The 27,719-nt window shown below is 43.6% G+C and overlaps 2 protein-coding genes across 2 annotated transcripts in view; both read left to right on the top strand.

Moving 5' to 3' along the window:
• SLC6A19 (solute carrier family 6 (neutral amino acid transporter), member 19) overlaps positions 1-6,312 on the top strand; it is a 23,623-nt gene extending 17,311 nt beyond the window's left edge. The window contains exons 8-12 of the mRNA XM_009885433.1: positions 537-693; positions 1,416-1,620; positions 2,239-2,398; positions 4,714-4,876; positions 6,078-6,312. Of these exons, the coding sequence (XP_009883735.1) occupies positions 537-693; positions 1,416-1,620; positions 2,239-2,398; positions 4,714-4,876; positions 6,078-6,287 (895 nt within the window). The 3' untranslated portion in view covers positions 6,288-6,312. The remainder of the gene's footprint in view (positions 1-536; positions 694-1,415; positions 1,621-2,238; positions 2,399-4,713; positions 4,877-6,077) is intronic.
• Positions 6,313-11,304: 4,992 nt separating this feature from the next.
• The window catches only part of LOC104286809 (sodium-dependent neutral amino acid transporter B(0)AT3-like), a gene marked incomplete at its 3' end in the record, with an annotated part of 16,888 nt that continues 473 nt past the window's right edge, over positions 11,305-27,719 (top strand). The window contains exons 1-6 of the mRNA XM_009885448.1: positions 11,305-11,461; positions 18,760-18,900; positions 20,498-20,635; positions 24,716-24,897; positions 25,295-25,405; positions 26,753-26,924. Of these exons, the coding sequence (XP_009883750.1) occupies positions 11,305-11,461; positions 18,760-18,900; positions 20,498-20,635; positions 24,716-24,897; positions 25,295-25,405; positions 26,753-26,924 (901 nt within the window). The remainder of the gene's footprint in view (positions 11,462-18,759; positions 18,901-20,497; positions 20,636-24,715; positions 24,898-25,294; positions 25,406-26,752; positions 26,925-27,719) is intronic.

The raw sequence follows: 27,719 nt of genomic DNA, 5'->3' as shown, positions 1-27,719 counted from the left end.
ATATACCCCGGTGCCTGTGTCAGCTCTGTATTTAGGTTGCCTCCTGGAGAGCTTAAATGCTTAGGTGTCATCAGAAGTACCTGATTTTACCAGAGCAATTCAGACTCCCTTCTAAGCGGGGCTGCCAGACCCTGTGGGTTGCAGTCAAGTTCCTCCACATCAGCTGTAAAGGTACATGATACATAACTGCAGACACCATACGCGCTCCCAGAAGGTGCTCAATCTGGGAACTGGTGCCCAGTCTGCAGTGCAAAGATGGGCACCTAACTTCTGCAGAGGTCCCTGGAGCGCCCATCCATTTAGCTGTCATCCCTGCAGTGTTAGACTCACCGTGAAAGAAGAGAGAAAGAACCGCACATGCACAAAAGTGCCGGACTTCCCAATTTCAAAATCTGATCCTGAGCAACAGAAGCATAGCTTCCCTTGTATCTTTATAAAAGACATCATGCTCTTAATAGCTTGCTTGATGTTGAAAATGAATCCTGAGGATGCTTAAAAATAAACAATTCCAAATTACTTGTATTTCACTTTTTCAGAAATATTCTTACCTTGATGAATGCATTTGATTTGCCAGAAGGTAATGTAACACAAGATAACTTTGAACAAATGCAGCAGCTATGTAACATGACAGACCCGGGGACTTTTGCACAACTGAAGTTTGAAACCTGTAATCTGGAAAGTTTCCTGAATGATGTAAGTTTAACACCCTGACTCATATCAATACCATAAATATGGTAGGAACGCAGAGCAATTTTTTAATTGCCTAATGCTTTTTCTTCTGAGGTGGTTGGGTTTTCATATATTTCCACTGATTGATTGCAATTGGATTGGAATGCTCTTGGACTGAAGAACTTCTTTTGTTTACCCCATTTTGCTTGTGAAGAGATCAACTCTTTAATTCCTCTGAAAAGTATTGGCGATCTGTCAGAATCGTAACTAAAACCACAAGTGTTCTAAGCTGACCCCACGTAGGTGGCAACATAGCAGCAGGTATTTCTGTGGAACTAGCTGGTTGCAACCATGGTGGGACAAAATGACTAGGGAAGAGACTCCCAGAGCAAGGAAACAGCTGGAGTAAGCCCTGTCCCCATCAGTACGAGTGTGTCACAAGGCAGAAAGAATGGATCTTGACAACGGGGTGAAAAAAGTTACAGGAAGAATGAAATGGGTGCACATTTTTTATTTTCTTGGTTGAAAAGGTGGTGAATTACAGATGAAAATAGGTGTCCATGCAATAGAATTTGTATTATAATTAGAGTAAATATACTTCTGCATTAAGATGTCTTTGTGGAAACAAAAAGCATAAGTATTGTGGTATGGTGTAGCATACACCATGTCTAGTGAATACCAATGTAAATCCAAGTGCTGCGCGATGTTGATGAGCCTAGTTTTGGAACTTCTGAAATCTTCCACAGGGAGTCGAAGGAACTGGCCTAGCCTTTATTGTCTTCACTGAAGCTATCACCAAAATGCCTGTCTCACCTTTGTGGTCCATTCTCTTCTTCATCATGCTCTTCTGCTTGGGTTTGTCATCTATGTTTGGAAATATGGAAGGTGTCCTTGTACCTTTACAAGATCTTAAGCTTATACCTCCCAAAGTGCCTAAGGAACTTGTTACTGGTAAGTGTTTTTTTAGAGACAAGTAAATCCCCCCTCCCGAGGGAATAGCTTGTATGCTGAAAAACCAACCCACCACCCACCTTCTTTCTGATCTGGCATGGTCCTAAGACCCCTAGATGACCTGCTGAAGGTTTTCTCCTGTCCCCCCACGAGGCAGCTCCTGTGAGGTTCCTTCTAAGCCTGCAGACAGCTGCTCCCCCCAGGGATTGTCCGTCAGCCCGCTCATGATGATCATCATCTCATCTCCTCCCTTGGGAAGCTGGAGGACCTGCGTCCTTCACCCGGGCAGGATTTCTCTCAGTGCCACATTGTTGCACCAACTAGGAGGAAGAGGACCCGTTTTCTCTCCTCAGCCTTCTCCCGTTTTGCTTGCAGCATCTCCCCCCCGTGCAATGATGGGAGAGTTTTGCCATTTTACCTGCATGGAAGCATGCCTCCTCAGAGTACCATTAAAAAAGAAAGTGGATACCTTCAAGCTGCAACTGAAATAAAAGTTACTTATAAAGCTTTCTAGATACTAGGAAAATATCTTACTTTTTTTTTTTGCTTTTGCTTTCTTTGCCTAAATGTGCTGTTGTTTAGGTTTTTTGTGGGTTTTTGTTTTTTTTTTTTCCACAGGTCTCATTTGTGCGGGGTCTTACTTGCTAGCTTATATTTTTGTGCTGAATTCTGGTAACTACTGGCTGGCTCTATTTGACAGTTTTGCTGGCTCTATTCCCTTGCTAATAATTGCATTTTGTGAGATGTTTTCAGTCGTCTACATTTATGGAATAGACAGGTAAGAAATACAAGTTAAACATTACTAGAAACAAGTGCATAAATTGGTTAGTTGTATAGCTGCAATCTTGCTACATCTCAGTGCATAGAATTTCTGTTATAGAAATCAACGAAATCATGCAACTATAGTTTCAGGTTGCTTATATCATTTAGGTTTCTAAAATAGTTCTCAACAAAAGGCAAAAATGCTTTGTTAAGAGAGCAGTGGGGATTTTTATTTGTACATGAAAGCTTTCCACTTTATTAACACATTGTAATAGATAATGGTCTATAACAACCAGCTGAAATAAACACATCCATAAGATACTGCAAGAAAATATTAAGCATTAAAAAGTGCCCTAGAGTATAATAATATGAGTGCAAATATTTTATTTTTAAAGTAAGCATCAGAACGTACGTATTTGCAACAGTTAAGTGCCACTATAACTCATTTACATTTTAAATATGGTGACATTTACAGCAAATCATCTTCAGGATAATTGCATTAAATATTTATTGAGCAGAAGCAAAGCACAAGCACATTGGCAATGAGCTGAAAGTTTAAAACAGAGGTATATCCCCGGAGTGTTTAAAGTGAATGCTAAATGATACCGTCCGCAGCAGGGATCTCCAGGCAGGCTGTAGACACTGTTTTACAGCAGGATGCAAATCCAAGGCTGCCGAGACACGTTCTTAGCTGACAGGTTCAGGACTTTATCAGTCGTAGCAGTGAGTAATTATCCTATCAACTTCCTAGAGATGTAATAAATCAAATTTCGCCATCTTTCTGTTCATAATTAATATGTAAGGAATACAAAAAAAGCACGGGGACTTCAACCACCCATAGGTTTTGCTTGAACCTGTGCCAGGCCCTCCAGCTGTGCTGCTGCTGGCAATGGGGTGAATGCCCTTGTGGCATCTTCCCATACTTAGAGTCTTATATTACCTGAGGAGGCATGAATCAACTTAGGTAAATTAGACGAGCAGAGGGAGTACCCTAAAGAAAGAAGGCTTATTTTATTTTGTTAAGGACAGAAGAGTCTGTGTTCATCACTTTTCCTTCCTTTTAAAATCTCAGAACACTTTACAAAGTCAAATGAAAACTATTCCCAGGACTCAAACATGGGCTGAGGCCATAGAGGGGTGGGGATTAATTCAGAAAAGTGCTTCACACCAAACTTTCATGTTCTTGGCCAGTACACATCGCTGTAGCCCTCTTTGAGAACAGAGCTTTTCAGGGCTGCCCAAAGGTGATGTCATCTGCTCCAGATGAGTTTCTGTGACCTTTTTCTAAGAAAAGGTCGCTGGTAAAAAGATGTCTCTCCTGCTTGAAGGAGAACCTGCGTGTTGCCCATGATGCTCACGTGAACTACACCTGGATGCGCTCTGCAGTTGGGACACGGGGCTCCGTATCATTTTCCGAATGACACCTAGATCTTAGAAGTTAGAGATGAAAAGATAAAATAAACTTACATAGTAATTGAGTCTCAGCTGAATTCTGTGTGTCATTCATAGCTGTAGGACACACTGAATAGTCCCTTCAGACTTATCACCATAGGATAGGCAGGAAAGCCAGACAAGAGGACTAACAACCGAAGCCCCAAAATTCCGAAATACCTATTTTTGAAGAAGTGTGTGCACATAGTGCTGGATCATATGTAGAGGTCATAAATTGGTTGAGGACTTATGCAGAGAGTATCAGTCTCAATGCAGCGATTGTTTCTTCTTGTGGAGATATTTTTGCCCCATTGTCCATTGTGTGCTCTATGAATAACCCAAGTAACACATTTTTAGGTGTTCTTAATAATGTGTAAAGTTAAATATTGTTTCAGTATTCAGCCTGAGAAAATAGATAGAAATTCAAATTAAGCAAACATTATGCATATAATTTTTAAAATTACTCCAATTTGCTTTTGCTCTTTTTTAATATTGCGTCATTCCTTTTAATTTATGCATTAATTTATGCAGCTCTGAGATGCTTTCAAAAAATCCTGAAACAATACTGCAATATGTTATAGGGAAAGCCCATATTCATTGACTTTTGTGCCGAAACTATTTCACCTATGCTTCACATACTTCTTGAACAAAGTACATTTCCAAAAATAATTTTCCTGACTTACTTTTGAGAACTGAGAGTTCTAGCACGGTTACAGTGATATCTGCCTTAATTTGAACTACTTAGGTCTAACCCCTGATATTGTTGTCAGTCCTTGTTTCACATTGTCATCAGCAAAGGGCAGCACAGCTTGGTGTAGTTTGAACTTTCCTGTTTATGGGCAGGCACCCTTTGATCCTCACCCGTTTTTACTGTCCTGAACTTCCCTTTTCTGTTTCTAGGTTTAACAAGGACATTGAGTTCATGATTGGACACAAGCCCAACATTTTCTGGCAGATTACCTGGAGAGTTATCAGTCCTCTCATTATGTTAGTTATCTTCTTCTTTTATTTTGTGGTGAAAGTCAATGAAGAACTGCTTTACAGCGTTTGGGACCCTAGCTATGTAAGTATATAAACCCAAAAGATCTATTTAGAATATTTTATGCATTCTTCTTTAATATAAGAGTCATAGTCAGTTATATTCATCTCCCATCCAAAACAGTTTTCCAGTAAAAAACTTACTACAAGACATAAAATAAAAATAACAAGTTACACTGAGAAAAATAACTTCTAAATTCAGCTGTGATGACTGCAACTGGTATATAGTGACACCTGAGTAGCTTTTCCAAAGTGGACAAAACCGAAACTAGTCCAGTTGTCAGGCAAGGCTGAAAAAGATGTTGGTTCACCGGTAGGGATTATAGACAAGCTGGAAATGTCACAACCTTCCTATGTTGACAAATGTTGTGAAACTATTTTGATATTGCACTTGTTTCTGTGTGCATTTAAAATCACAGCACTGCCGTCGTGCTGGTTACTCATCACTGACAGGTGAAATGAATATTAACTAATATTAATATCCAGATTTCTCTGTTCCTCTTCCAAATGTGTTGGAGATTTAAATTATAATTGCAGCAATAAGTTACCTACTTTTCCTTCCCTCCCCTTGCAAAACAAAAAGCTGTATGTGGTGCACAGAATGGAAGGACAGAGTAGAAAACATGTGGGTCCCATCATTTTCTCCATCGCCCCATCTCTTCCCTGCTTGTCTAGCTCTGCTTTTTGTTCTCTGGCCTTATACCAGTTGCCACTCTTAAAGCAGAAACAGTCATGCAGCATACCTGATTTGTAAAGATTATTTTTTATTTTCATAAGAGAGATACAGAAGGGGAGAGAAAGGAAAATGGGGAAATGGGACTGCTTGCTTATCTCCTCCTTGGCAACTTCACTTCCCTCCTCACTCTTTGATTTTAGTCTTCCCACCCAAAGGCTGTTTGGCCACCAAGCCCTCGTAGAATGTGAGCCTTCCACAGCCTCACACTCCTTTTAGACTGGGAGGAGTGCCAGAAGTAGTCCCACCAATCTCCCTTCCTGGCTTTTGCTTCTTTCATGCTATCTTCTCTCCATCAGTAAAAATAAGCCCAGAACAGCTGCAACTGGAAACTCTTGAGCTGGAAACTGCTGTGTAATTGGCAAATTATTGTGACATTGTGACTAACTACTGCTCTGATTACATTTCTGATCTGTTGAATTATTGAACTTGTGTGCGTTCCCACGTATTTGCTCCTCACGACTTTCTACGACTTGATTGTTTGCTTTTTCAGGAGAATTTCCCCAAAACACAGAAGGTTGAATATCCCAGCTGGGTGTATGCTATTATTGTAATCCTCGCTGGAGTGCCTAGTTTGGCCATCCCTGTCTTTGCCATCTACAAAGCCATCAGAAATTGTTGTCAGAAAAAAAATGATCGTACGGGCCTTATGACCTCCACATCTGAGACTTCTGTTAATGGAAACTTAAAGAATTCAGCATAAAACCATTTAAAAATGTGGAAGAATGTTTCATCAGTGAGAAAAGTAAAAATATTTTATTTAAAGAATCCGGATTTTTTTTTTTTTCATAAAAGGATAACTATGTGTTGTTTCCAGGTAAACATTTGTTTACTTAACAATGCAATGCGCTGTGAAGAGTTAATGGCTTGAATCCTGCAAGCAAAACAGCCACATAGCAAGTGATTGGGGGACCAGACCAAATCACTTGTCCTCCTTCTGGTTTTGAAGCCAGCTTTTTTGAAACTGGCTTGCAGTTCTCCGTTTGGGGATGCACTGCACTTGACATGCCATAAGTGACTCTTCCATGTCCAATCATCCTCGCTGGGTGTCCAATATGAAGGATAATTTAATACTGACTTCTCTTGCACATTAAATTGTTTTACTTTACATGCCCCTGTGTTGCACAAAGCCACCAACGTTATTTGTCTCGTGGAGAGGTTTAAAATATTTAATAAAAATGTTTCTAAGTATGAGAATGACATTTTGATTCATTTATAATTCTGGATTTTTTACTAATTCATAGAATCATTGAATAGTTTGGGTTGGAAGGAACCTTTAAAATCCAACCTCCCCTGCAATGAACAGCAACATCTTCCACTAGATGAAGTTGCTCAGAGCCCCATCCAACAGGACCTTGAATGTTTCCAGGAATGGCACATCTACCACCTCTCTGGGCAACCTGTTCCAGAGTTTTACCACTCTCATTGTAAACAATTGCTTCCTTATATCTAGTGTAAATCCTCCCCCTTTTAGTTTAAAACCAATACCCCTTGTTATATCGCAACAGGGCCTGATAAAAAATTTGTTCCCATCTTTCTTGTAAGCCCCCTTTAAGTACTGGAAGGCCGCAATCAGGTCTTCCCGGAGCCTTCTCTTCTCCAGGCTGAACAGCCCCAGCTCTCTCAGCCTCTCCTCATAGGAGAGGTGCTCCAGCCCTCAGATCATCCTTGTGGCTCTCCTCTGGACACGCTCCAGCAGGTCCATGTCTTTCGTATGTTGAAGACTCCAGAGCTGGACGCAGTAGTCCAGGTGGGGTCCCACGAGAGTGGAGTAGAGGGACAGAATCACCTCCCTTGACCTGCTGGCCACAGTTCTTTTAATGCAGCCCAGGATACGGTACCATACTTCTCCAATTTAGAGAAAAGGATGTTGTGGGGGACCGTGTCAAAGGCCTTACAGAAGTCCATATAGATGAAATCCTTAGCTCTTTCCTCGTCCACTGATGTAGTCATTCCATCATTGAAAGCCACTAGGTTGGTCAGGCAGGACCTGCTCTTGGTGAAGCCATTCTGGCTGTCTCTAGTCACTTCCCTGTCCTCCATGTGCCTTAGTATAGCTTCTAGGAGGATCTGTTTCATGATCTTCCCAGGCACAGAGGTGAGGCTGGCAGGTCAGTAGTTCCCACGGTCCTCCTTTCTACCCTTTTTAAAAATGGGTGCGATGTTTCCATTTTTCCAATCACCTGATTGCCATGACTTCTCAAATATCATGGAGAGTCGCTTTGCAACTATATCAGCCAATTACCTCAGGACTCTGGAATGCATCTCATCAGGTCCCATAGAATTCTATATGTTCAGGTATCTCAGGTGGTCACAAACCTGGTCTTCTCTTACAGTGGGAGGGACTTTGCTCCCCCAGTCCCTGCCTTGCAGTCCATTCACTCAAGAGGGGTGGGGAGAGAGGCTGTCAGTAAAGACTGAGGCAAAAAAGTTGTTGAGTACCTCAGCCTTCTCATCATCTGTTGTTACCAGTTTGCCAGTCCTGCTCATCAGGGAGGGTATGCTTTCTTTGACCTTCCTTTTCTGACTAACATACCTGTAGAAGCCCTTCTTACTATTCTTTGCGTCCCTTGCCAAGTTCAGCTCCAGCTGTGCCTTGGCATTCCATCCCTACAGAACTGGGCAGTGTCCCTATACTCTTCCCAGGACACCAGTCCCTGCTTCCACTGCCTGTGCATTTCCTTCTTGCCTTTTAGTTTGACCAGCAGGTCTCAACTCAGCCATGCCGGTCTCTTGCCTTCCCTTCCTGATTTCTTACACCTGGGGATAGAGAGCTCTTGCGCTCTATGGAAAGCATCCTTAAAGATCTGCCAGCTCTGTCAGTTCCCTTGTCCCTGAGGGCAGTTTCCCAGGGGATCCTATTGACTAACTCCTTGAAGAGCTGGAATTTTGCTTTCCTGAAATGCAGAGTCCTGACTTTACTCCTCGCCTGACGCATATCCCTCAGGACTGGAACTCCACCAGTGCATGGTCACTGCAGCCCAGGCTGCCTCCAATCTTGCTGTCACCAATTAGCTCACTTGCCGTGGTGGCCAACAGATCCAGTATCGCATCCCCTCTGGTGGGGCTATTACCTGGCTTAAGAAATTATCCTCAATGCACTCCAGGAGTCTCCATACTACTTTTCCAGCAGATGTTGGGGTGGTTGAAGTCCCCCAGCAGGGTGAGACCCTGCAAGTGCAATGCCTCCTGTAGCTGGAGTAAAAAGGCTTCATCAATAGGCTCCCCTTGTTGTCTTGGTCTTTTATTCTTATCCATAGGCTTTCGACCTGGCTATTCTTCAGAGACAGCTCTTCACACTTTATCCATTTCTTGATGTAGAGGGCAATGCCTCCACCCCTCCTTCCCTGCTTGTCCCTTCTGAACAGCCTGTAGCTATCAATAGCCGCACTCCAGTCATGGCATTCATCCCACCAACTTTCAGCAATGGCAACTCAGTCATAGCTTTCTAGCAACACAGTGGCTTCCAACTCCTCCTGTTTGTTGCCCATGCTGTGTGCATTGGTGTAGAGGCACTTCAGCTGGGCTGTCGGCCATGTCACCTTCTTAGTGGAACACCCCTTAATTCCTTTGGGGTGTTTCACTGGTGTATCCCTCTTGGCTCCTATTACCTCAGGAGTCTCCAGCTCACCTCCATGACTGCCTGTTACTTCCAAGTTCCCACCAGATAGTGCTGCTTTGGCTGATGAGAGAAGAGGTAATCTTGCAATGGGGCAACAGCAGTTCAGGAAATGGTAAAATTTGCCTTCTCTGGCACCCGTGAACAAGGGGAGCATCACTTCCCTGGGGGGGTCCATGCTGGCGGGGGATCCAAGGCACCCAAGTGATGCAAAGCTTCTTGCCCTCATCTGTCACAATCAAGGTGGGTAGCTCTAGTTCACGAACACAAACATATGTGCACAGACACCCCTACCTTACAACTAAATTAGGTTTCTAATTTCCATGAAACCCAGAGGAGCTGAGTTCCATTCCTTTTGTGGTCACTGGAGAGAGAAAGGGGCACCATTAGAGCACCCAGGCTAAATGCCAGAATGTCCCCTCTGCATAGGTGGTCCCTTTCATCCAGCTGCCCCTGTACACAGGCAACACATTTGTATCACTTTGCCCCTCTTTCTATGCACACTTTTTAAGGCAAGAATCGATTCAATTGACAACCTGACACTCCCTTATAATGAAAAAACTCTCTCACAAGAAATAGGGATATTTAGGGTTCATCTGCTCTAGAGTGTATCCTTAGAGTAGTATACCTGCTCTAACTGGAGAGTAAAGTACCAGGCATCACAAGTGTATTTGAATGATTAAATTCATTTGCATTCCAATTTCAAATTTTTAAAAATGATTTAAACGTGAGTAATTATTTAAACTACTTAAAGATGTTATTCTCTAATGGGGAAAAAAAGTTTTGTCAGATTTTCCTGTTGAGAAAAAGCTCAGCCACCAAGAATAAGTACAATCAAGTTTGAAGTGCGGGTCGCAGGTGTGGAAATGAGTGTGTTGCTAGAATGCTCCCAGCACAGCACAAGGCATCTCCCGGTCTGAAGCGCAGCAGCACCGGGCCCGATGGTGGTGGGTGCCCCAGCAGCAGCGATGCTGTGTAAGCGCTGCCAAATCACGCTGCGTGCACCGACTCATGAGTGCCCTGTGAGACATCCTGATAGGGGACTTGGAAGATGAGTTGCTCCGCCTGTGGATCTGGACGTTTGCAGAGCTGCAAGCAGATGAACTGTGCTTGCCTGGGGAGACTCACAGAGCCTAGGTGTGAAAGCGGCTTCTGTTTGGATGACCTGCAACCTGACCATATTTGTGTGCTTAGCTGCAAAGCAGGGCTTTTATTTCTAAGTATATTTGGTGGGAAAAAAAAAAAAAAAATCATCTTCTTCACTTAAATAGTCCTCCCATTTCAAAAAGGGGAATCCAGGCATAGCATGTTGATTTGGTGACACAAGCAAGCTGACTGGCTGATCTGTGGAGTGTGGAGTGAACTGATTTGGCCAGCAAAATAGCAGTACCCTGGGATAACTGAAAGACAACAGAAAAAGTGTTCTCACACACTTTCAATTGAAGGAAAGCACTCAGCTCTTGCATTCATCAGTAACTATTTAATGAACAATAAAAATAGTCACTTGGGATTCATTGACAGGTGGGAAGTGATTAACCTCTAGCAGCTATGGTGAAAATGGACCAAATTCTAGTGTCTGAACATACACAGTCTAATTGTTCTTGCCTTTTTTTTTAAATTTACTTTTTGCACTTGCAAAAGGTGTCTTCATTCATTTACTTCTATTAACAAACTAAGGAAGTAATTGGCAACACTTACTTTATTTACAGATTTTTCCAAGTATTTTATAATTTTAAAAAGGTTTCTTTTTAATTATATTCAGCGTCACACTTCTCTGAAAGTATCTGAGAACAGAAGGAGAACAGAAAATAGAAATCTCTTTGATCTTGAGTTACCCATTAACAACATATTCCCAAGTTCTCTAACTATAGAAGGAGCTGCAAAAAAATCCAGAGTGGTAACTCTCTCTATAATAATTCCTGGTTTTGTCTTTAAACTGCAGCTTTGGCAATTACACATTCCTTTGCATCACATAAAAAGCTCCACCTCTCTTTCCAGGATCCTCCAGTCACCCCACCTAAAACCTGTAGGAGAAGCAGGTTTTGAAGTATCCTCCCATTTATAGGGAAAGGGGCTAAGGAGCCAAGGATATTTCATTAAAATGTCAAAAGATTTATCAGTGCCGCCTGAAATCCCTAAAGAAGATGGCAGACCCAAGTGGGACAATAAGTTCCAGTATATTTTAAGCTGTATCGGATTTGCTGTCGGTCTGGGGAACGTGTGGCGATTTCCATACTTGTGTCAGATACATGGAGGCGGTAAGATCGAAATGGGACATTGCTGAAATATTAAACTACAATTCTAATATAAATATACTAACTTATGATGGGCACGGAAGTTATATATTTGCATGACTTTTCTTTTTAACTATCTAATTCTCATAAATGCTTTGCACCCGTTAGATTAGCTTTTTCTATAGAAGTATATTTAATTTTAAAATGATGCATTTGTTTAGGAAATAAGACCAGACTGATGCTAAATCTCAGCAAAACTGACGTTAAAGTTCTTACGTTGCTGCTACAGTTCTGATGGGAGCAGGAACTGAACCTGCAGCTCGTTACCTTAAGGAAAATGGAGAAGTCCTGGGGAGGCCTGAGTGAACCAGCTCCCAGACAAATGGTCGCTGCACTTTCCTTTGGGAAGGTGAGTGAGTCGCTCCCCACCTTTCTCTGATGCTCTTAGTTGCTGCCTCATTGTCTGGAACTGCCCCTGCACAAAACTAAATTGAGCTTTTCAATGTCTGCGGGGCTGTTTAAAATGCTCAGCTGATGGACCACCAAGAGGAACCTGCCAGGTCGTGCAGACAGCTGTCCAAGCCTGTCCTGGGGCACCATTCCCACAAAGAATTGCTTTAGAAGCAGCTGATTAGCAAATATAAATGGATCGTAAGAGAGTACTTGATAACTCACCATTCACCATTTTGAGATCTGCAGTGGTAAGCTGTCTAAAGCAGAGTGAGATAGCGAATTGTTTCAGCCCAGTATTATTCAATACCTTTTAATTAACTGGAGAAACATGAAATTCGAACCTGGAGAAACAGTCACACAACAGAAAAAATTATTAAATCCAAGCTTGTTCTACCAAGGTATCTGTATTACTTGATTAACTACATATATTTGAATCAACCAAGGAACCAAGAATGGACTCTGCTTTTAATGGAAGGAGGTGGTTTAGAAAGAGGTAGCCACTTAGAGACTCTGAAAAGTAGCTGAATGAATGAGGTATAGCAGGTTGTATCAACAAAGAGAATCTTTGCATATATAAGCAGAGCCCTAGGAAGCGGGTGGAGATATTGCTACTGATACTAAAGCAACTTCTGAACTTCTGACTTCTTCTGAAAGTCCACTTTTCACAGTCAACTTGAAAGATTAGACAAAATGCAGAAAAGCCCCCAGAATTCTTCAGGGTCTGTAAAACATATGGGACAAGGAATAACACAAGAATTATTAGCTATTTAGCTCAAAAAAGCAAATGGAAATTATTTTGGTGGCAAGAAGCTCTTTATCGGTGAACATGTAACAGCTGGAAGATACAATTACAGAAATTCAAATAAGAAAAGAGAAGAAGCAGTAGCTTAGATTCCTCCTACGAGACTTACATTTTCCATTATTTATTTGTGAGATGTGAAACCCAGTGAAAATCTGTCAGATGAGTGCCATAACTGGGTGGTTAGAAAGTCATCGGTGCAAGCGCGCTGTTTCTCTGTGTTTGCCCATGAACATGGCTGGGAAAAGCCTGTCACTTCAGTTAATGATACATGCATTAATGAGACATGATAAACACCTTTAGAGAGACATCCCCGCAGCAGAAATAGCACAGGGCCCGAAAGGAAGCTGTTCTTCTGGAGCATGAGCTGTAGGTCAGACAAATACTCTACAGCATCTCAGGTGGCCTTTCTATCTTGGAGCAAGGGAACGAGCATTCAGTATTAGCAAACAACACAATGAAACTAAAATAATGTAATATTTTTATAATGTAATGAACAATTAACACAAAGCATTCAGTGAGAGGGTTGAAACTAACAGACAGGACCATAGCAAGACACAGCTTCTCCACACATCCCATTACAGAGTTGCTGCTGGGGCCGCCAACTGCGTAAGGATGCATGAACTTTGTGCTTCAGGGTTTTGTGCAAATCTCTATTACAGATTAAGATGAAATATTGCTCTATTGCCTGTAAAAAGGCTCTCACACTTTCCCATGAAGCACCAAGGGTCGCTTGTCAGTGCTGGAGGCAGGGGTCTAGCTGTGGCCAGATGTTTTTCAACCTCTTCAGAGATCCCAGCCTCACTTCAGAAGACCAGCAACACTTGCCTCCTACCGAGGTTAGATCTCTCCCCTCCATCCCTCCTCTCCGGGGCCCCCTGCGTCCCTGCCCTACAGGCCTCTGCCACTCCAGGAAAAGCGTGAGTCCGAGCGTGAGGATGCCCACAGTGACCTGTCTTACAGACCACATGGCGTTCAGAAAGTCTGTTTGGTCACGTATCCAGCTTCTGAGCACTGCTATGTCCCGCAGGAGCTGCCAGGGACAAAAAAAAGACAGGTTTTAGAGCAGGTATAAAGATAATAAAAACAGAAAGATGCTGCAGGGACAAAGGTTGAGTCACTCTCTTGCATCGTGAGTAGTCATTTTGCCAGTGAAAAACTGGTATAAAATAGCTAGCAGGCTCAGTAAGGCCATACAGCTACTTGGCATCGCTACAAACAGCGGCACAAGGCAGTGGTGAACAAATGTCAATGTATGGATGTGAGGCCAATGTTTGGTCATAGGATTTTAACGAAGGGCTCTGGGAACTCAACAGTAGGATGGACTCAGTAACAAAGTGCTGTCAGGTTTGTGAATGATTTATCCCCGAAAGCTGGTGTTGGAAGAGTTTGAGTCAGTCATGAAGGCTACCAAGAAGACAAAGCTGTTAGGTTTATGCCAGTGTATAATGTGGTTGCATTTTTCTTCTGCTAATTTAAGGCAGTGGTGTGATTTGGGGTTGCATTTTTGAAAGTGAACAACTGAGATGCAAAAGCCCAATAGATTTCCAGGGGTACTGGAGCATAAATCCTGCTTGTGTGCACCTGAAGATGTGAACTCGGGGTAGACCAGCGGCACTGTGGTTAACCAGGAGCCCTGGGAGGTGCAGTGGCTCAGTGCCCACAGCCACAGCCACCAGTTCAGCAAAGCCTGGTATGGAAACGGCATAGATGTGCCCTAAGGATTAATGGCTTCTCGGGTACCGACCACAGTTTCACAACTGGTTCAGGTGATACCCAAGTGTTTAAGAGTTGGGCAATGCACTTTTCCTCATTTCTAGATCTTTTGAAAAACAAGTGATAAATATAACTCCTTATATGTTTGTCTCATGTCAGCTGTTCTCATCAGACCTCTGGACCTTATTCATCGCACATTAGTGTTATTCAGTAACTCGGATCTAATATAATATCAGTTTTGCTGACATTTATCACCCGCTGTCGTTACTGATTATTTGGATTTATTGCCTGAGTTAAGTTAGTTATTTACTTTTCATGACTAATGGATATGAAGGTTGTTTGCCACAGTAAGTGGAGACAAACACAGAGGTTCCCAGGCAACTGGGACTGAAAAGAAGTCTCTAAATGGCTCCGTATATAGTTTGTCACTTAAAACCAACAGTCAAACATAGTTATCTGAGTATACTACACCCCCCCCCTAAGTTCTAGCTGGAACTTACTGTATGTTGTACTTTTGATTATAGCTAGCATATACACCCTTGCCTAATCCATGAGTATTAAAAATGTGCATGACGCCCAAGCCTACAGAATAACTGAAAAATAGCTTTAATATAAAATACAGTTTCTTTCTAGGAAAATAAATACACATGAACACTAAAGTCCTGCTAAAAAGGGAGAACTGTTTACTTCTGAGGCAATGATTTACAGACTTTCATAACTCGTGGCCTACCTGACCTTTTGCTGGGATTTGAACCACAACTTGCTACGAAATGCAGTTGTCTGGCTCACTGTGTCCTCAGAAGGAAAATGAAATCTGAGAGGAAGAACAGGTATACCTGGAAGATACTGGAAAAAAAAAAAAAAAGAGTATGTTGGGAAGAGCAGAACTATTCACTCTGATATATAAATGAATTAATCAATACTCTGATAGATAAATGAATTAAGTTACAACAAGCAACAAACTGATTTGCCCGTACATCGAGGAGTTTTTTTCCTTGACCTTCTTTTAGTAGTGCATGTATCTACTTGCAGGATGGAGGCTTTATGCATTTTGAGTGTCTTTCTGATGGATGGAATGGTGCAGACAAAATTTTTCCTAGGTCATGCCTCGAGGATGCAACTAAATCATGCCCTAGTGATAGTTTTGATTTTTATGGGTCTTTCTCCAGGCTTTTAAGGTACTTGCAAATGTTGGTCACTATCATTTTCCGTATTCATTTTTTGAGACAAAAACAGTTACCGAAGGTAAACTTTTAGAAGTTCCCCCCTGGGGAACCTTTGATTCTTATGTGTGTCGTTTATTTTTCTTTCACTGTGGGGCATATAGGTCTAGAACAACTGGATATAAATATACCTAGAATATCCAGATAGAGAATAATTTGCTACTGGCACTTTATGATTGTTTTGCTAAAGTTTCCTTTTCCCATGCCTCATGGGAGCCAAACCTACCTAGTTTCTGCTGTACCTGTGCTACACATCAGATGGGTGCCCATAAGGTTTTGCACTGCCCGTGTTTGAATGCTCTGGTTTGTGACACATGCTCTGTGTTAGGTACCAGCTGGCTGCTTCATTCTGCTTCTTGGATGTTCTTCTTGCCTTTTCCACACTTAGATTTCTCATGGCATATTTATTTTTTTAAAGTATTTAAATTCTGCCTTCTGGCACATCCTTACCTGTCAATTAAACAGAGCCCTTGACTATACAGTGCTAGAGGGTTCCCACTCACTATTAGGTATCTGATACGTTTCCAGTATTCTATTTCTTTCTATGGGTGGGGGATTTTATTGTGGAAAAAAGTAAGCTTCAAGTGCTTGAGCAGACTCTTTATGCTTTTCCTGACTATTTCCTTTTTGCCTAAAAATACTGTAAAGCAAAGGAATGAATAACTGAAAACATAATTTTACACTACAAAACATTTATTTGAATTAGGTTTGAGAAAGATTAGCTCTGCTAACTATTTCTTCTTAGCCCAGTCTTCTGCTGTATTTTCATATTTGCAGGTAGCATACTTTTTATATTGTTCTAATGGAAAACCAGTATTTTCTTTCCAAGTGTGACATTATGTTTTGCCGTGCTGTAAATATGACTGGAGATACGTACAAACCAGTACAAAATAAACAGGCTTTTATCAGCTGAATATCTAAACATGCTCTGCTGTCAGTGGTTCAACTAGCAAACAGAGCAGGAGAGAGAGATAACAGAGGGCAGTTTGCACTAATTATTACACAGTTATTTCCAGGGAGATATGATACGGGAGATAGGGCGGTCCCTTACGGATCGCTCTGCTATCCAGGGCTCGGCATCGCATGGATTGCAGCGAAACGGCTGCTGCTCGGAGCTTGTGTGTGGCCAAAGGCAGCTGGGCAAGCATGCGGAGTGGTCCATACTGCGGTGCTCCAGTCACTAGCGTGAATATTTTGCTTTTCCTGGGAGCCAGCCCCAGGCATGGGGCTATCAGGAGGGCTGGGCGGGCGCCCTCAGGAGGGCTGCCGAGGGGGATATTGCAGCAAGTTTGAAGGAGAGCGCAGGGCTGAGCATGGCGAGGGGTTACTGAGTTCTTGCAGAAGAGACCTGCAAATTCCTTAATATTCACATGGGAGCTTCGGTAGGTAGCTCCAGGTGAGATTTCATCAGGTGGTAAACCACTTTAAAATAAACAGACTACTGTGGTCCTTAACTCCTGCTGTAAATCTCTCTCTTATGTGGGGTTTGTAACAGCCACTTTACAGCTTCCTCCAAGCAAGGGGACTACGGAGCAGGGGTACCGAGGATCCAAATTGAGGATTTAACATACCGGGAATTAACTGCGAGGCTCCTTTTTCTTTTTTTTTTTTTTTTAAACTGCAGCTTAGCAGTTAAAAACATCTTAAGAAATCAGATCATAAGGAGGGACACCTATTTCACCCTTTGGCAAATTAAGAACTGTCCTTCATTGAGAAGTGCTATGCTGATTGTTGTTCCTCTGTATTTCTTGATAAAGGGCTGAACTATTACACAACATACTTTCGCCGGGTGTTGTATGCAGTTATTGCAGTGCCTCGCAATAGGTAGCACGGTTATTGGGATACCGAGCCCAAGCGATTTGATTTATCTGCCCAGCCTTTCTAAACAGTCCGTGATTGCAAAACACAGGAGCCGTTCCAGGAAGAGACCAGAGATCCTTGTGCATTCCCTCACCTCCCTCTCCGGGCTGAAGACGGAGCGGAGAGCCGAGCTGCTCCGCTCTGCTCTCTCAGCTGGTGATGGTGAAGCCGCTCTCCCTGCCGGCCTGCAGGGAGAGCAGGAGGTTTCCAGAGCTGGAAGAGCAGAGCTGGGCAGATTCAGATATGAGATCTGGAACCAAAGTTGAAATGGTATGACAAGGCACAGGCTTATTGAGGAGCGATGAGGAGCACAGAGTCGGTGGGAGGTGGTGGGAGGACTGAGAAGGGGCCGAGGCAGGACTTCTGTCTTTGTTTCCCCAGAGAAAAGAGGCTTCGTGGTCACAGCCATTGTTGGTCATGGCAATAAAATTCAATCTATTAGACCATTCTAATTTAATTGGTCATATGGGAACGTGCTTTAAACATAGTGATGAAACCTCTCCTGGTTTCATGAAAATCAGTATCTGTGCAAAGGAGGGAGACCCAAACCCGTGTCCCTTCTGAAGGAAGGCAGGGGAGATGAGACATTGCACACCATATTTTGCAGGGACGGGACAGGCTGCTGACAGGATTGGTACCCGTCCACCGGCACCCTGCAGGACGCGCTGCCTCCGGCCCAAGGGAGCTGCTGTGAGAAAAACAGAGAAGATGCAAAGGGTTTCAGTGCTCCCACGTCTCGCAGCACAACTTCAGCCTTGCTTTCAGTTCTTCCTTAGCCAGAGCCTCTGTGCTCTGAGCAGCACTTCATGCAATAAAGTACCTGGTTTCTTGGGGGTCTCCAGTGCTTTCCCAGGGGAGGACAGAGGAGCACACGCCTGTGAGCTTTGGGAGGGAAACAAGACAATGCACTGAAGGGGAAACAGATGGTATAGGGGAGAGGCAAACCCTCGTGCATTATGAGCAGGGGGAGAAAAGAAGATGCTTAAAAGAAAGGGAAATGGAGAAAATAGCAAGGCTATTTATAATGCGCTGTAGCAGTGCCTGAGGGGAAGCGTCGTGCAGCAATAAGCATCCCAGTCCTTCCTCCTACATCTTCACCAACAAAATTACTAGTAACAGTTGTTACTTGGCAGGTATCCCTAGCAATGCTCCCTCTCTCAACGCATCCTACAAGGATTTGGGTAGGGTTATAAAGCAGAAAAGTTATCAGAGAGTAATTTCAGTGAGATGCAGAAAATCATGTGGCTCAACTGCACTTAATTGTGTTTCAGGGGCGTTCCTGATCCCATACTTCATTGCTCTTCTCTTCGAAGGAATCCCACTGTTGCATCTCGAACTGGCCCTTGGACAGTGCCTGAGGAAAGGCAGCATCGGTGCCTGGAACACCATCTCACCTTACCTCGGAGGAGTCGGTATGTCTCTCGGGGTCCTAGCTCAAGGAACCAGAGCTGAGCTGCCACCCAGCACTCACTTCCCACAGACCTGTGCCTGGTGCTTCTTAGGATGTAAAAAGAAAATCTTTACCATGAGGGTGGTGAAACACTGGAGCAGGTTGCCCGAGAGGTGGTAGATGCCCCATCCCTGGAAACATTCAAGGTCAGGCTGGACAGGGCTCTGAGCAACCTCATCTAGCAGAAGATGTCCCTGCTCATTGCAGGGCTGCATTAGACTAGATGACCTTTAAAGGTCCCTTCCAACCCAAACTATTCTACGATTCTGTAATTATCTATCACTCCCATCAGGTGTTACTTTAGGTCCATGGGAGCCTTAAATGCAAACCTTCCCACCTTTGCTGTGGGAAGCATTACGAACACGAGCTCTGACAGCCAACACTGCCCCATTCTGACCATATCTTGGAGCCTACACAAGAGCCGTGTGACCCCAGTGCTTCTCGCTCCTCCCTTGCAGCCCCTCCAGGAGCCAGTCTGCTCTGTCCAGGGGCAGTCAGACTGGAGAGAGGACAGAAAACGAGGAAATCAGGAACGGGAGCCTGGCACCTCCTAAAGAGCCCAAAACAACTGGGAAAGTTACCCTCCACAGAGAGGTGCACAGTGGGGCTACTGAAGGGACATTAATTAATATGGATGGGCACAAGGGACAATCCACATGGCAGTGTGCACCAGACCAGTGTGCAGTCCTGGACTGGCATTTCTTTTTTCTATTTATTTCATTTAATATATGCTGAAAAAACTGTATCTCGTGTCCTGTGCACATTGTTAGGCTGGAAGCGAATGGGAGCAGCCACCCTTAGAGGGCTGAACATCAGCTCTACAGGTTTTGAGACAGCACCCTCCTGCTGGCAGGGGCAGGGAAAAACCCTCAGATGCTCCAGCCAGGACTGCTGGATCATGCCCTGCTTTAAGCGGGTACCTGAAAATAGGATTGGTAGCGAGAGCCATGCCTGTGGGGGTGTGTGGTAGGAGAAGGGGTGGGTAAGAGGAGTTATCTGAGGGCCAGAGGGCAACCAGGAAGAAATACCAGGCAGCAGGGTGGTGGCTCCAGCTAAACCCATCTCCTACAATTAGGCATGTCCATCCTCCCTTCGCAAAAACGCAAGCAAGCAGAATCTGTGGTGGTGTTATTCTTCCTTCCTTATTGTAGGAGCAGAACAGTTACCAGTTTAGAGCATATGTGCATGATTTGCCACACAAGAGTGCCCTCAGGCAGCTATAGCATGCTGCGAAACTCCAGCCTCTTTTGGTCTCTGCTATTAAAGTTATCCCACGTTGTAGAAAACAATGTATTATATACTAGAGCAAAGATTTCAACCCTGATCTTCCGTGTAAGTGAGGAGTGTCAGCCTTCTTGGAGCAGGGCTGGTGAGCTGGGGGACTGTGCACCAGTGTCTGGCTCCTGAGAACACAAATGCCCATCTTTCATGTGAAAAAATCTCTGGAGCGGAAACAGAAAATCTTGAAAAATTAGGAAATGCGAGCTTCTAAGAGCAAATGCTGTGACTGATATTTTTTTCCAAAGCTTTTGTAAGGTGAGATCTTGTGCTTTCTGCAGGGGTTGGTTCGTGGATGGTGTCGGTTCTGGTGAGCTTATACTACAACACCGTTCTAACGTGGGTGATGTGGTATTTCATAAACTCCTTCCAAGAACCTCTTCCTTGGAGTGTTTGTCCTCTAAATGAAAACAGAACAGGTAACTACTATTTCAAGTGTCACTGCTAGCAAAAGGAGGATCACAAACGTCACAGTCTGGGGGCTAGCAAGGGCAAGAGGGATGTTTTGTTTATTTTTTTATGCTTGTGCTATGATACAAATACTAGTCTGAAAAAGCGCCCTCTGCTCTTTGCCTATGGAGAAATAGTGCTTTATCAAAACACATTTGTCTGTTATCATAAACTGTGTATCAAGACACGTGAGATCGTTAGCATAATTAAGAACCGAACTTATGACTACATCTTTCAGTAACTGCTTTAAATGAGACTTTCATGTTGTCATTAGGTGGTGATGCACTGGTTATGACTCACAACAAGCTCTTATAGAGACCTTTCAGCTCATTTGCCATGAGAAAGATCAGCTGAGTTGCCAGAGCAGGAAACACAACCCTACTGGCGAACTTTAGTTTCTGCCTGTAGATTGCTAAGAGTGGTATAAAATAATATAAAAAATTAAAAAAAAAAAAAAAAGAGAGAAAGAAAAAGGAGCAACTAAATAAGCGAAACACTTTTGAGGTAGCAGAGAAACTTCTTAAAGAGGGAATCTTTGAGGCTTAGACCAAATTCACACTACCTATTATGAAACCTTTACTAAGACCAAAGACAGTGTACCTAGGCAGGATAAGGAAGGCTGCTCTCAGTTCTTTAAAATTATTTTTTCAGCTTTCTTTTTTGTTCAGAGCATGAGAGACAACAAGCTCCAGGGCAGAGCAAGAAACACAATCTGAGTAAGAGGCTAAGGAAAAAGACAAAAGACAGCAGAAGTCAACTTTCTTTTGGAGACCTTAGGACTATTCCAGAGTAGGAAGACAATTAGATGTCCTCCCGTCTTTGTTACAGAAGTAGAGAGAATTATTTGGGTCTTAAGAAATAGGATTCTTTCATTTCTCAGATGTTACAACTAGTGAGCTAAACAAATGTTTTCCAAACCTGCTTTGGGAGATCAACTTTTTAATCAACTATATTGGTATACAAAAAACCTGAATTTTTAGTTAAGCATCTTTTAGAAAATATTGAAGAGGTCCTTTAATGATGGATTTCTCAATACCAGTGCCAAGATGGGAAGAACCTGCACTTCTCCATCATGATGGCAATGCTCTCTCCAGGCGAGCTGCTTCCTAAGTGAGTCAAGAAGCAGCTGTTCCCATCTGCCAGGCTCAGCTGCACACAGACTAAAATGGCATTATTTCAGGCTCACATACTGGGACTAAAGGGTGAAGAGCAGCCAAGCTTTTCACTACATAGCTCGTTACCCATACACCCTGCTGCTACCCACAGATTTCATTCAGCAGCCAAAGAGTGTGTATTCAGAGGTACCCGGGATGGCACTGGTCAGTGCGTGTCTAGGTGCACATCCGATTCTTTTAATTCGGAGCTGAGGAGAGGACACCAGCAAGGCTGAGTACATGAGCGTCCTCATACACTGAAAGAGCATCACCAGCTTCGGGTGTAATGAAGTTTCAGTGGCAACCGCACTTTCAAGTGTAAATTTGTCACAGGAAAGTCACTTGGCTAAATAAGGAAATCACGTACCTGTAAATTACTTCATTCTCCACCTTGCAACCTCACCAGAGCAAGATTTGTTTGAAAAGTTTCATAAAGCCACAATGACCACAATCACGACTACTCCTCTCCATCAGCCTTTTGCCAGCGAGGCCAGCTTTCCCAGAATTTAGCCCAGAGTTGAGGTCAAGATTTTGCCGCTACTTATTCAGGTCGCTTTTCTTGCTTTTCAAAGGTAGGTGCCCTAATTCTTTGTCTGCTAGAATTTCTGTAGTATTTCAAGATTTACAAACCAGGAATCTCCTCTGCTGTCTCTGCTGGGATTCACAGCATCCATTCTATTAAAAATGTATTATCTGTAAATTATTTCTAATGTAATCTACATCTTCCAGACACCTTTTACTACTTGGCAGTCCTGTTATGGCTTTACAGAAAAACGAGCAAAATGATGATTCACCAGTATCAGCTATTTTACATCATAAATAACAATTTTATGATGCCTTCTGTCAGGGTTTCTTTTGCTCTTTCGAAAGATCTTCCTGTTCTCTTCAACCCAGCTAGGGCTGACAGCTCTGCTCCCCAGGGTTAGGTTGTGGGGGGGCCTCTCCTGCTGCTGGGGCACCATTCCACAAATCTCTCCCAGAATCAGGCTCCTCAGTTAGTCCTTTCTCCCAAACCAGAGCAGAAGGACCCACAGCCACCATCTCTTCCAGAGGCTGGAGGGCTGTGAGGTGAGGATGGAAGAGACACAACACTTTGCTTCCTCCCTTTAGTTGAAAAATACTTGAATTAACACCACTGGCGTAACAAGAGACTCCCTAAAAGGAATTTATGAGGGCAAAAAGAGAACCAAATTTGGTTCACCATCAAGATCAGGGAGCTGGTCACCTGGGAGCACCACGGTGTGCTTCCCAGCTGCAGCCACGGGGCAAGGAACTCAGGGGATCCCTGAGCTCTGCTAGTAGTGGCTTAATTGCCACAGTGTTGATTCTTTTGTTTTCAGAGTTTTGTTGTGAGCGGTGGGTTTCAGAAGTGAGTGAAAGGTTACAAGAAAGGGAGGAAATGGGCCAGTTTGAGAGCTTGACTGAACATTTGTTGATTTCATCCAACAGGAAAAAATTCAAAACAGAGGGCAGAGTTGTTTCTTGTACCCACAGGATTATCTTCCTAAAATATATGCACATGCCCAGCTCTGGCGTTTGCACAGCAGAGTAAGGGAGGTTTCCTGTAGCCACTTACCTCATTCAGCCACCGCAAACTTACTACCAGTAAATGCAGCACCAAGACGTTGCTGAAATGCAGCGTTTGATCACTCTCCTGCCCGCAGACGTGCTCCTTCCCTTCATATAGTCACGGCAGGATGACTGACTGACCCTCCCGTGCCAGCAGCATCAGCGGTCCTTTCTCCAGCCTGGGCTTTCAGCCCTTGATGGCAGGAGAGCGGCAAACTGCCTTGTGCGAGCTACTCTGCTTGCTGCAGCATGTAATCCCAGCAGGAGTAGATAGCCAAAGCTCACAGGACTCGAAATCAGGGAAGAAAGGGTGAGGGGAAAAAAAAAAAAAAATAAAAAAAAAAAAAGCTATGCTAAACTTGAGTGGGATTGCGTGCAAAGCAGTAGCTTCAGCAGATGCTGCAGGAAAAAATCAGTGTACTCTCCTAGGCAGAGGAAGAGATGCATTTAGGTCTCAGCCGGCAGGGAAAGGAAAAAGAGCTCCCCCAGCACTGGTGCGTGCTGGACGTCCTGGTTACAGGGACTGCTGTCAGTGCTGTCTCCGCGCTGGGAGCTCCTGCGAACGCACAGGGCTGCCTTGGGCTCTCGGGACTCACCTGATTGCAGCTGGGAGCAAAGGCAGGAGCTGCAGCACATGTGCTTCCAGCTAAAGACAGCAGGTCAGTGGGTTTCCTAAAGATCCTCTGTCAATCTCCTCTTCAGGCATTCAGGTTGCACGCAGGCAGAGGGGTGAGCACAGGTCGTGGCACATGCCATGTTCCCAGTTCCCTCCTCTCCAGGCACAGAGCCTGGCTGGGGAGTGCCCGGGGCTCCTGCTCACAGAATTCCTGGAAACGTGAACCAAAGAGGCTGATGCTCGCGTCTTGCCCCACTACAGGGCCATGACATAGCCCGGGGGTCCTGGGCTTAGATGTATCCTCAGGTGCCTGAATCTTGTTACGGCTCCACCAACTTTTAGACACAGAGCTAAGCAACTCCACAGTCTCCGCTGCAATTACAGTTCAGATTTTACCTTGTACTGACTATGACACCTTTTCTATTTAGAAAGTTATGGCCTGCAGCAATGCTGGTGATGTTCTGGTGGAGGTCTCACCTAAGTCTTGCAGTCTCAGCCTGTTGTGACAGAGTTTGTCTTGCTGCACATCACAGGCAGTGCAGAAAGGCCAGCTCAATCCATCTTGTATTTGGTTTGGCAGCCACAACAGACCGTCCTGTACTCTCTGTTAGTACAAAGTATTGTTTCCTAACCATACAGCAAGTGAGAAAAATATTACCAATTTTAAAATTTATTCTTACGCTTGCCACTGTTTTTTTTTTTTCCCCTAGGGCTCAACGAAGAATGTTATGAAAGTACCACAGTAAATTATTTTTGGTACAGGAAAACTTTGAACATAACACCCGATGTCACTGAGAGTGGCACATTACAGTGGTGGCTCATTTTGTGTTTAGCAACTTGCTGGGCAATTGTCTATCTCTGCACTATCCGAGGAATTGAAACCACGGGAAAGGTACGGGAAGAACAGAGAAGTGCAATATCCCTCACTTTGGATCTTGCTCTCCAGCTACCGAGTTTCACCACCAAGGAGAGCCTTCCCCATTTATCACACTAGTACCACCTCAGTGTGCTCCTTTGTCCAACGAAGCGATAACAGTGCTACAGGTGGCTCAAAATGACGCTGCTTTTCCATTGCAAATGCTTCTGCCCTACCCATCGCCCCTCACACATTTTTAGGATCAATTTTTATACAAATATGTTCCCCAGAAGCACTTTGTGCTTCGTTTAAAGATGGCAACATTCATCTGTAGCTGTGTTATCTAGTATTATCAGGATTGTATGTTGCAATAACTTATATAGGATTTATCGATGTTATTGTCAGTTACTGTCTATCTGTCTTCTTATTTTAGGCAATTTATGTAACAGCAATATTTCCTTACCTGGTCCTAACTATATTCCTTATTCACGGCCTCAGTCTACCAGGAGCCACTGACGGTCTGGCTTACCTCTTCACCCCTAATGTAAGTATTGATGCTATAGTCAGAAATATTATTTTTCCTTTTTCTCCCCCTCAGATCTCATACTGTATATTCATTTTCCAGCAACTCCTGATCTAGCTCCCTATCCAAGAGCTCAGCTAAGCTTGTTTTTCTGAGATGAAGTGATTTAGTATTTTAATATATTTTAGCAAGCAAAGAAGCAGCAAAGCATTTAACAGTTCAGTAATAAGCATATCGGAAAATACTGGAAGATTGAGCATGTTAGGGGTGCCTCAGTCTTGAACGTGTAAGTGAAACTGATGCATTTCACTACTAGAATCATCTTTCTTTTACACATGATAAAGATGGTATTTCCCTTCCAATGCTACAAAATTTACAAACTTTGATCTTTTAAGAATTCACAAGGAAAAGAACTGAGGAATTACACTGCAAAGTGATGTTTATTTATTTTTTTTAGGGTTACAAGTAATTGTCTCCTATCCCTGTTTCTCCATAGCTGAAGTTTTCCCTTCCCTGTAGCTGTCCCTAAAAGACAGAACTGCTGGAGAATATTCCTCTCCCATTTTTTGTCATCTCCTCAAAGGGACAGGAGGCCCAGATCCCTCCATATGCTGGCCATTTCAGAAGGACCTCTCTACACTGTCCTTAGTAGCCTTCCCAAATGCAAAGTCAAATTGTCCCACCAAGCGGTTGCTATCAATCGTAGGCTCCTCACAGCTCTGCATTTCGTGCTAAAATGCTCTGTAAAGCGGTGAGTATAGAGGAGGAAAAGCAGCACCCACTGACAGATGGTCTCAGAGCATCCTCTGCCTCCGCAGCCACAGCAGTGCTTCCCACCACAGCAGCCCCGGCTATTTCCCTTCCCCTTCCTACAACAGGAACACAAGCATTAAGGGAACATAAGCCAAGAAGCCCAGAGATACGTTACATGCCAGCCTGGAAAGGGACAACAGCACAAGAAAGCTCAGATGAGATGCCCCTTTTATCCCTCCCCCTGCAAGCCCAGTGGCACAGGCATCTGAACCATCTGAATGCTGCCAGAGCTCAAAACGGACAACCTGAGTCTTTACAGGAGATCAGGATGTGCACTTCCATTTCTGTAGGGCCCAGACAGGACAATAAGTGCTTGGTGCAATGTCTAAATGAAGAAAGCAAGTTAGACAACGCAACCAGAACAGGACTTGGCCTTTGGTCTCAGCCCGTCTGTCGGGTTTCTCCAGAAGAGCTCAGGCATCTTCGGGACCTACGACCATTGCACAGTGAACTTAACGCAAAACCTAGATTTGTGTGTATTCACAAAGCCTGGAGGTATTGCAGTGCTGAGGTGGAGCAGATCATCATAACAGAAGAGCCCAGATGGTTTCGTAGACCGGCATCAGAAGTCAAAATGAAAATCCAGCTGCAATCAACCTGCAGTTCATGATTAGTCGGTTTGAGGAAGCAGATCCTGGGGACATCCTTGAAGAGTCATCTGAAGATGGTTTTGGTGATGAAACAATGTTCTTATCTACAACCATGGAAAAGCTGATGCAACAGCCCGGTGAGTGATATCTGCTATGGGTATTGCATAGAAAGTTGCAGTGTAGGACAGAGAGATGGCTTTGTTAAACTAACGTACCAACTGCTATGAAGGATTTTGACACTTCAAGGACTTCAAAAAGACAGTAAGCATACAGCTGCAACTTCTCCTTTCTCTATTCTCCCCCTTAGCCCACAACTGCGGTACCAGTACCAGTCTGTTACCTGTTCAATGAGAAACTATTCCCACCGCTGCCGTCAGTAAATACGTGCATTTTTCTTGTTACACTTCTCCACAGGAGATGTCCCAGAGTGAGTTGTATGGATGGGCTGTTGGTTTGTGGGCTTTTTTGGGGGGCAAAGATTTACCTGGCCCACCCAGATCACATTAGCTTACAAAACTGTAAAGCATATTTCTTAAGTCTGTGCTGTTTGCTTCTTCTTTTCCTGTCTTTTTGTAGGAAGCTTGTAAAGTTTTAGCAAAATAAAGTGAGAGTTAGCTCACCTACTGCCTGTTTCAGCCTGCTTTAAAAAAAATATGAAATAAAATCAACCTTCTTGACATTCTCCACTCATTGGAGGCAATCTTTTCCATCATTTTTTCCAACTTCACAGTGCAACAGAAATTGTAGTTTCTCTGTAATAGCTGCCGCATCCACTCTCTGGTAACTCTTACACCTCACTGTTGTTTTTGAAAATCTGTGAAAGTAATACCTAGTGCTAAAAGTCACATTTTACCCCATTTCAACATCATAATCACCCAACTGAATTTAGTATTTTTTTTTCCAAACACCATTGTTTAAGTTTATTCACTTCC

The sequence above is a fragment of the Charadrius vociferus genome, unplaced genomic scaffold (assembly GCF_000708025.1).
Source record: "Charadrius vociferus isolate BGI_N301 unplaced genomic scaffold, ASM70802v2 scaffold174, whole genome shotgun sequence".
Lineage (NCBI taxonomy): Eukaryota > Metazoa > Chordata > Aves > Charadriiformes > Charadriidae > Charadrius > Charadrius vociferus.
Note: the sequence above shows the minus strand (reverse complement) of the source record. Positions and strands in the feature narration are given on the sequence as shown.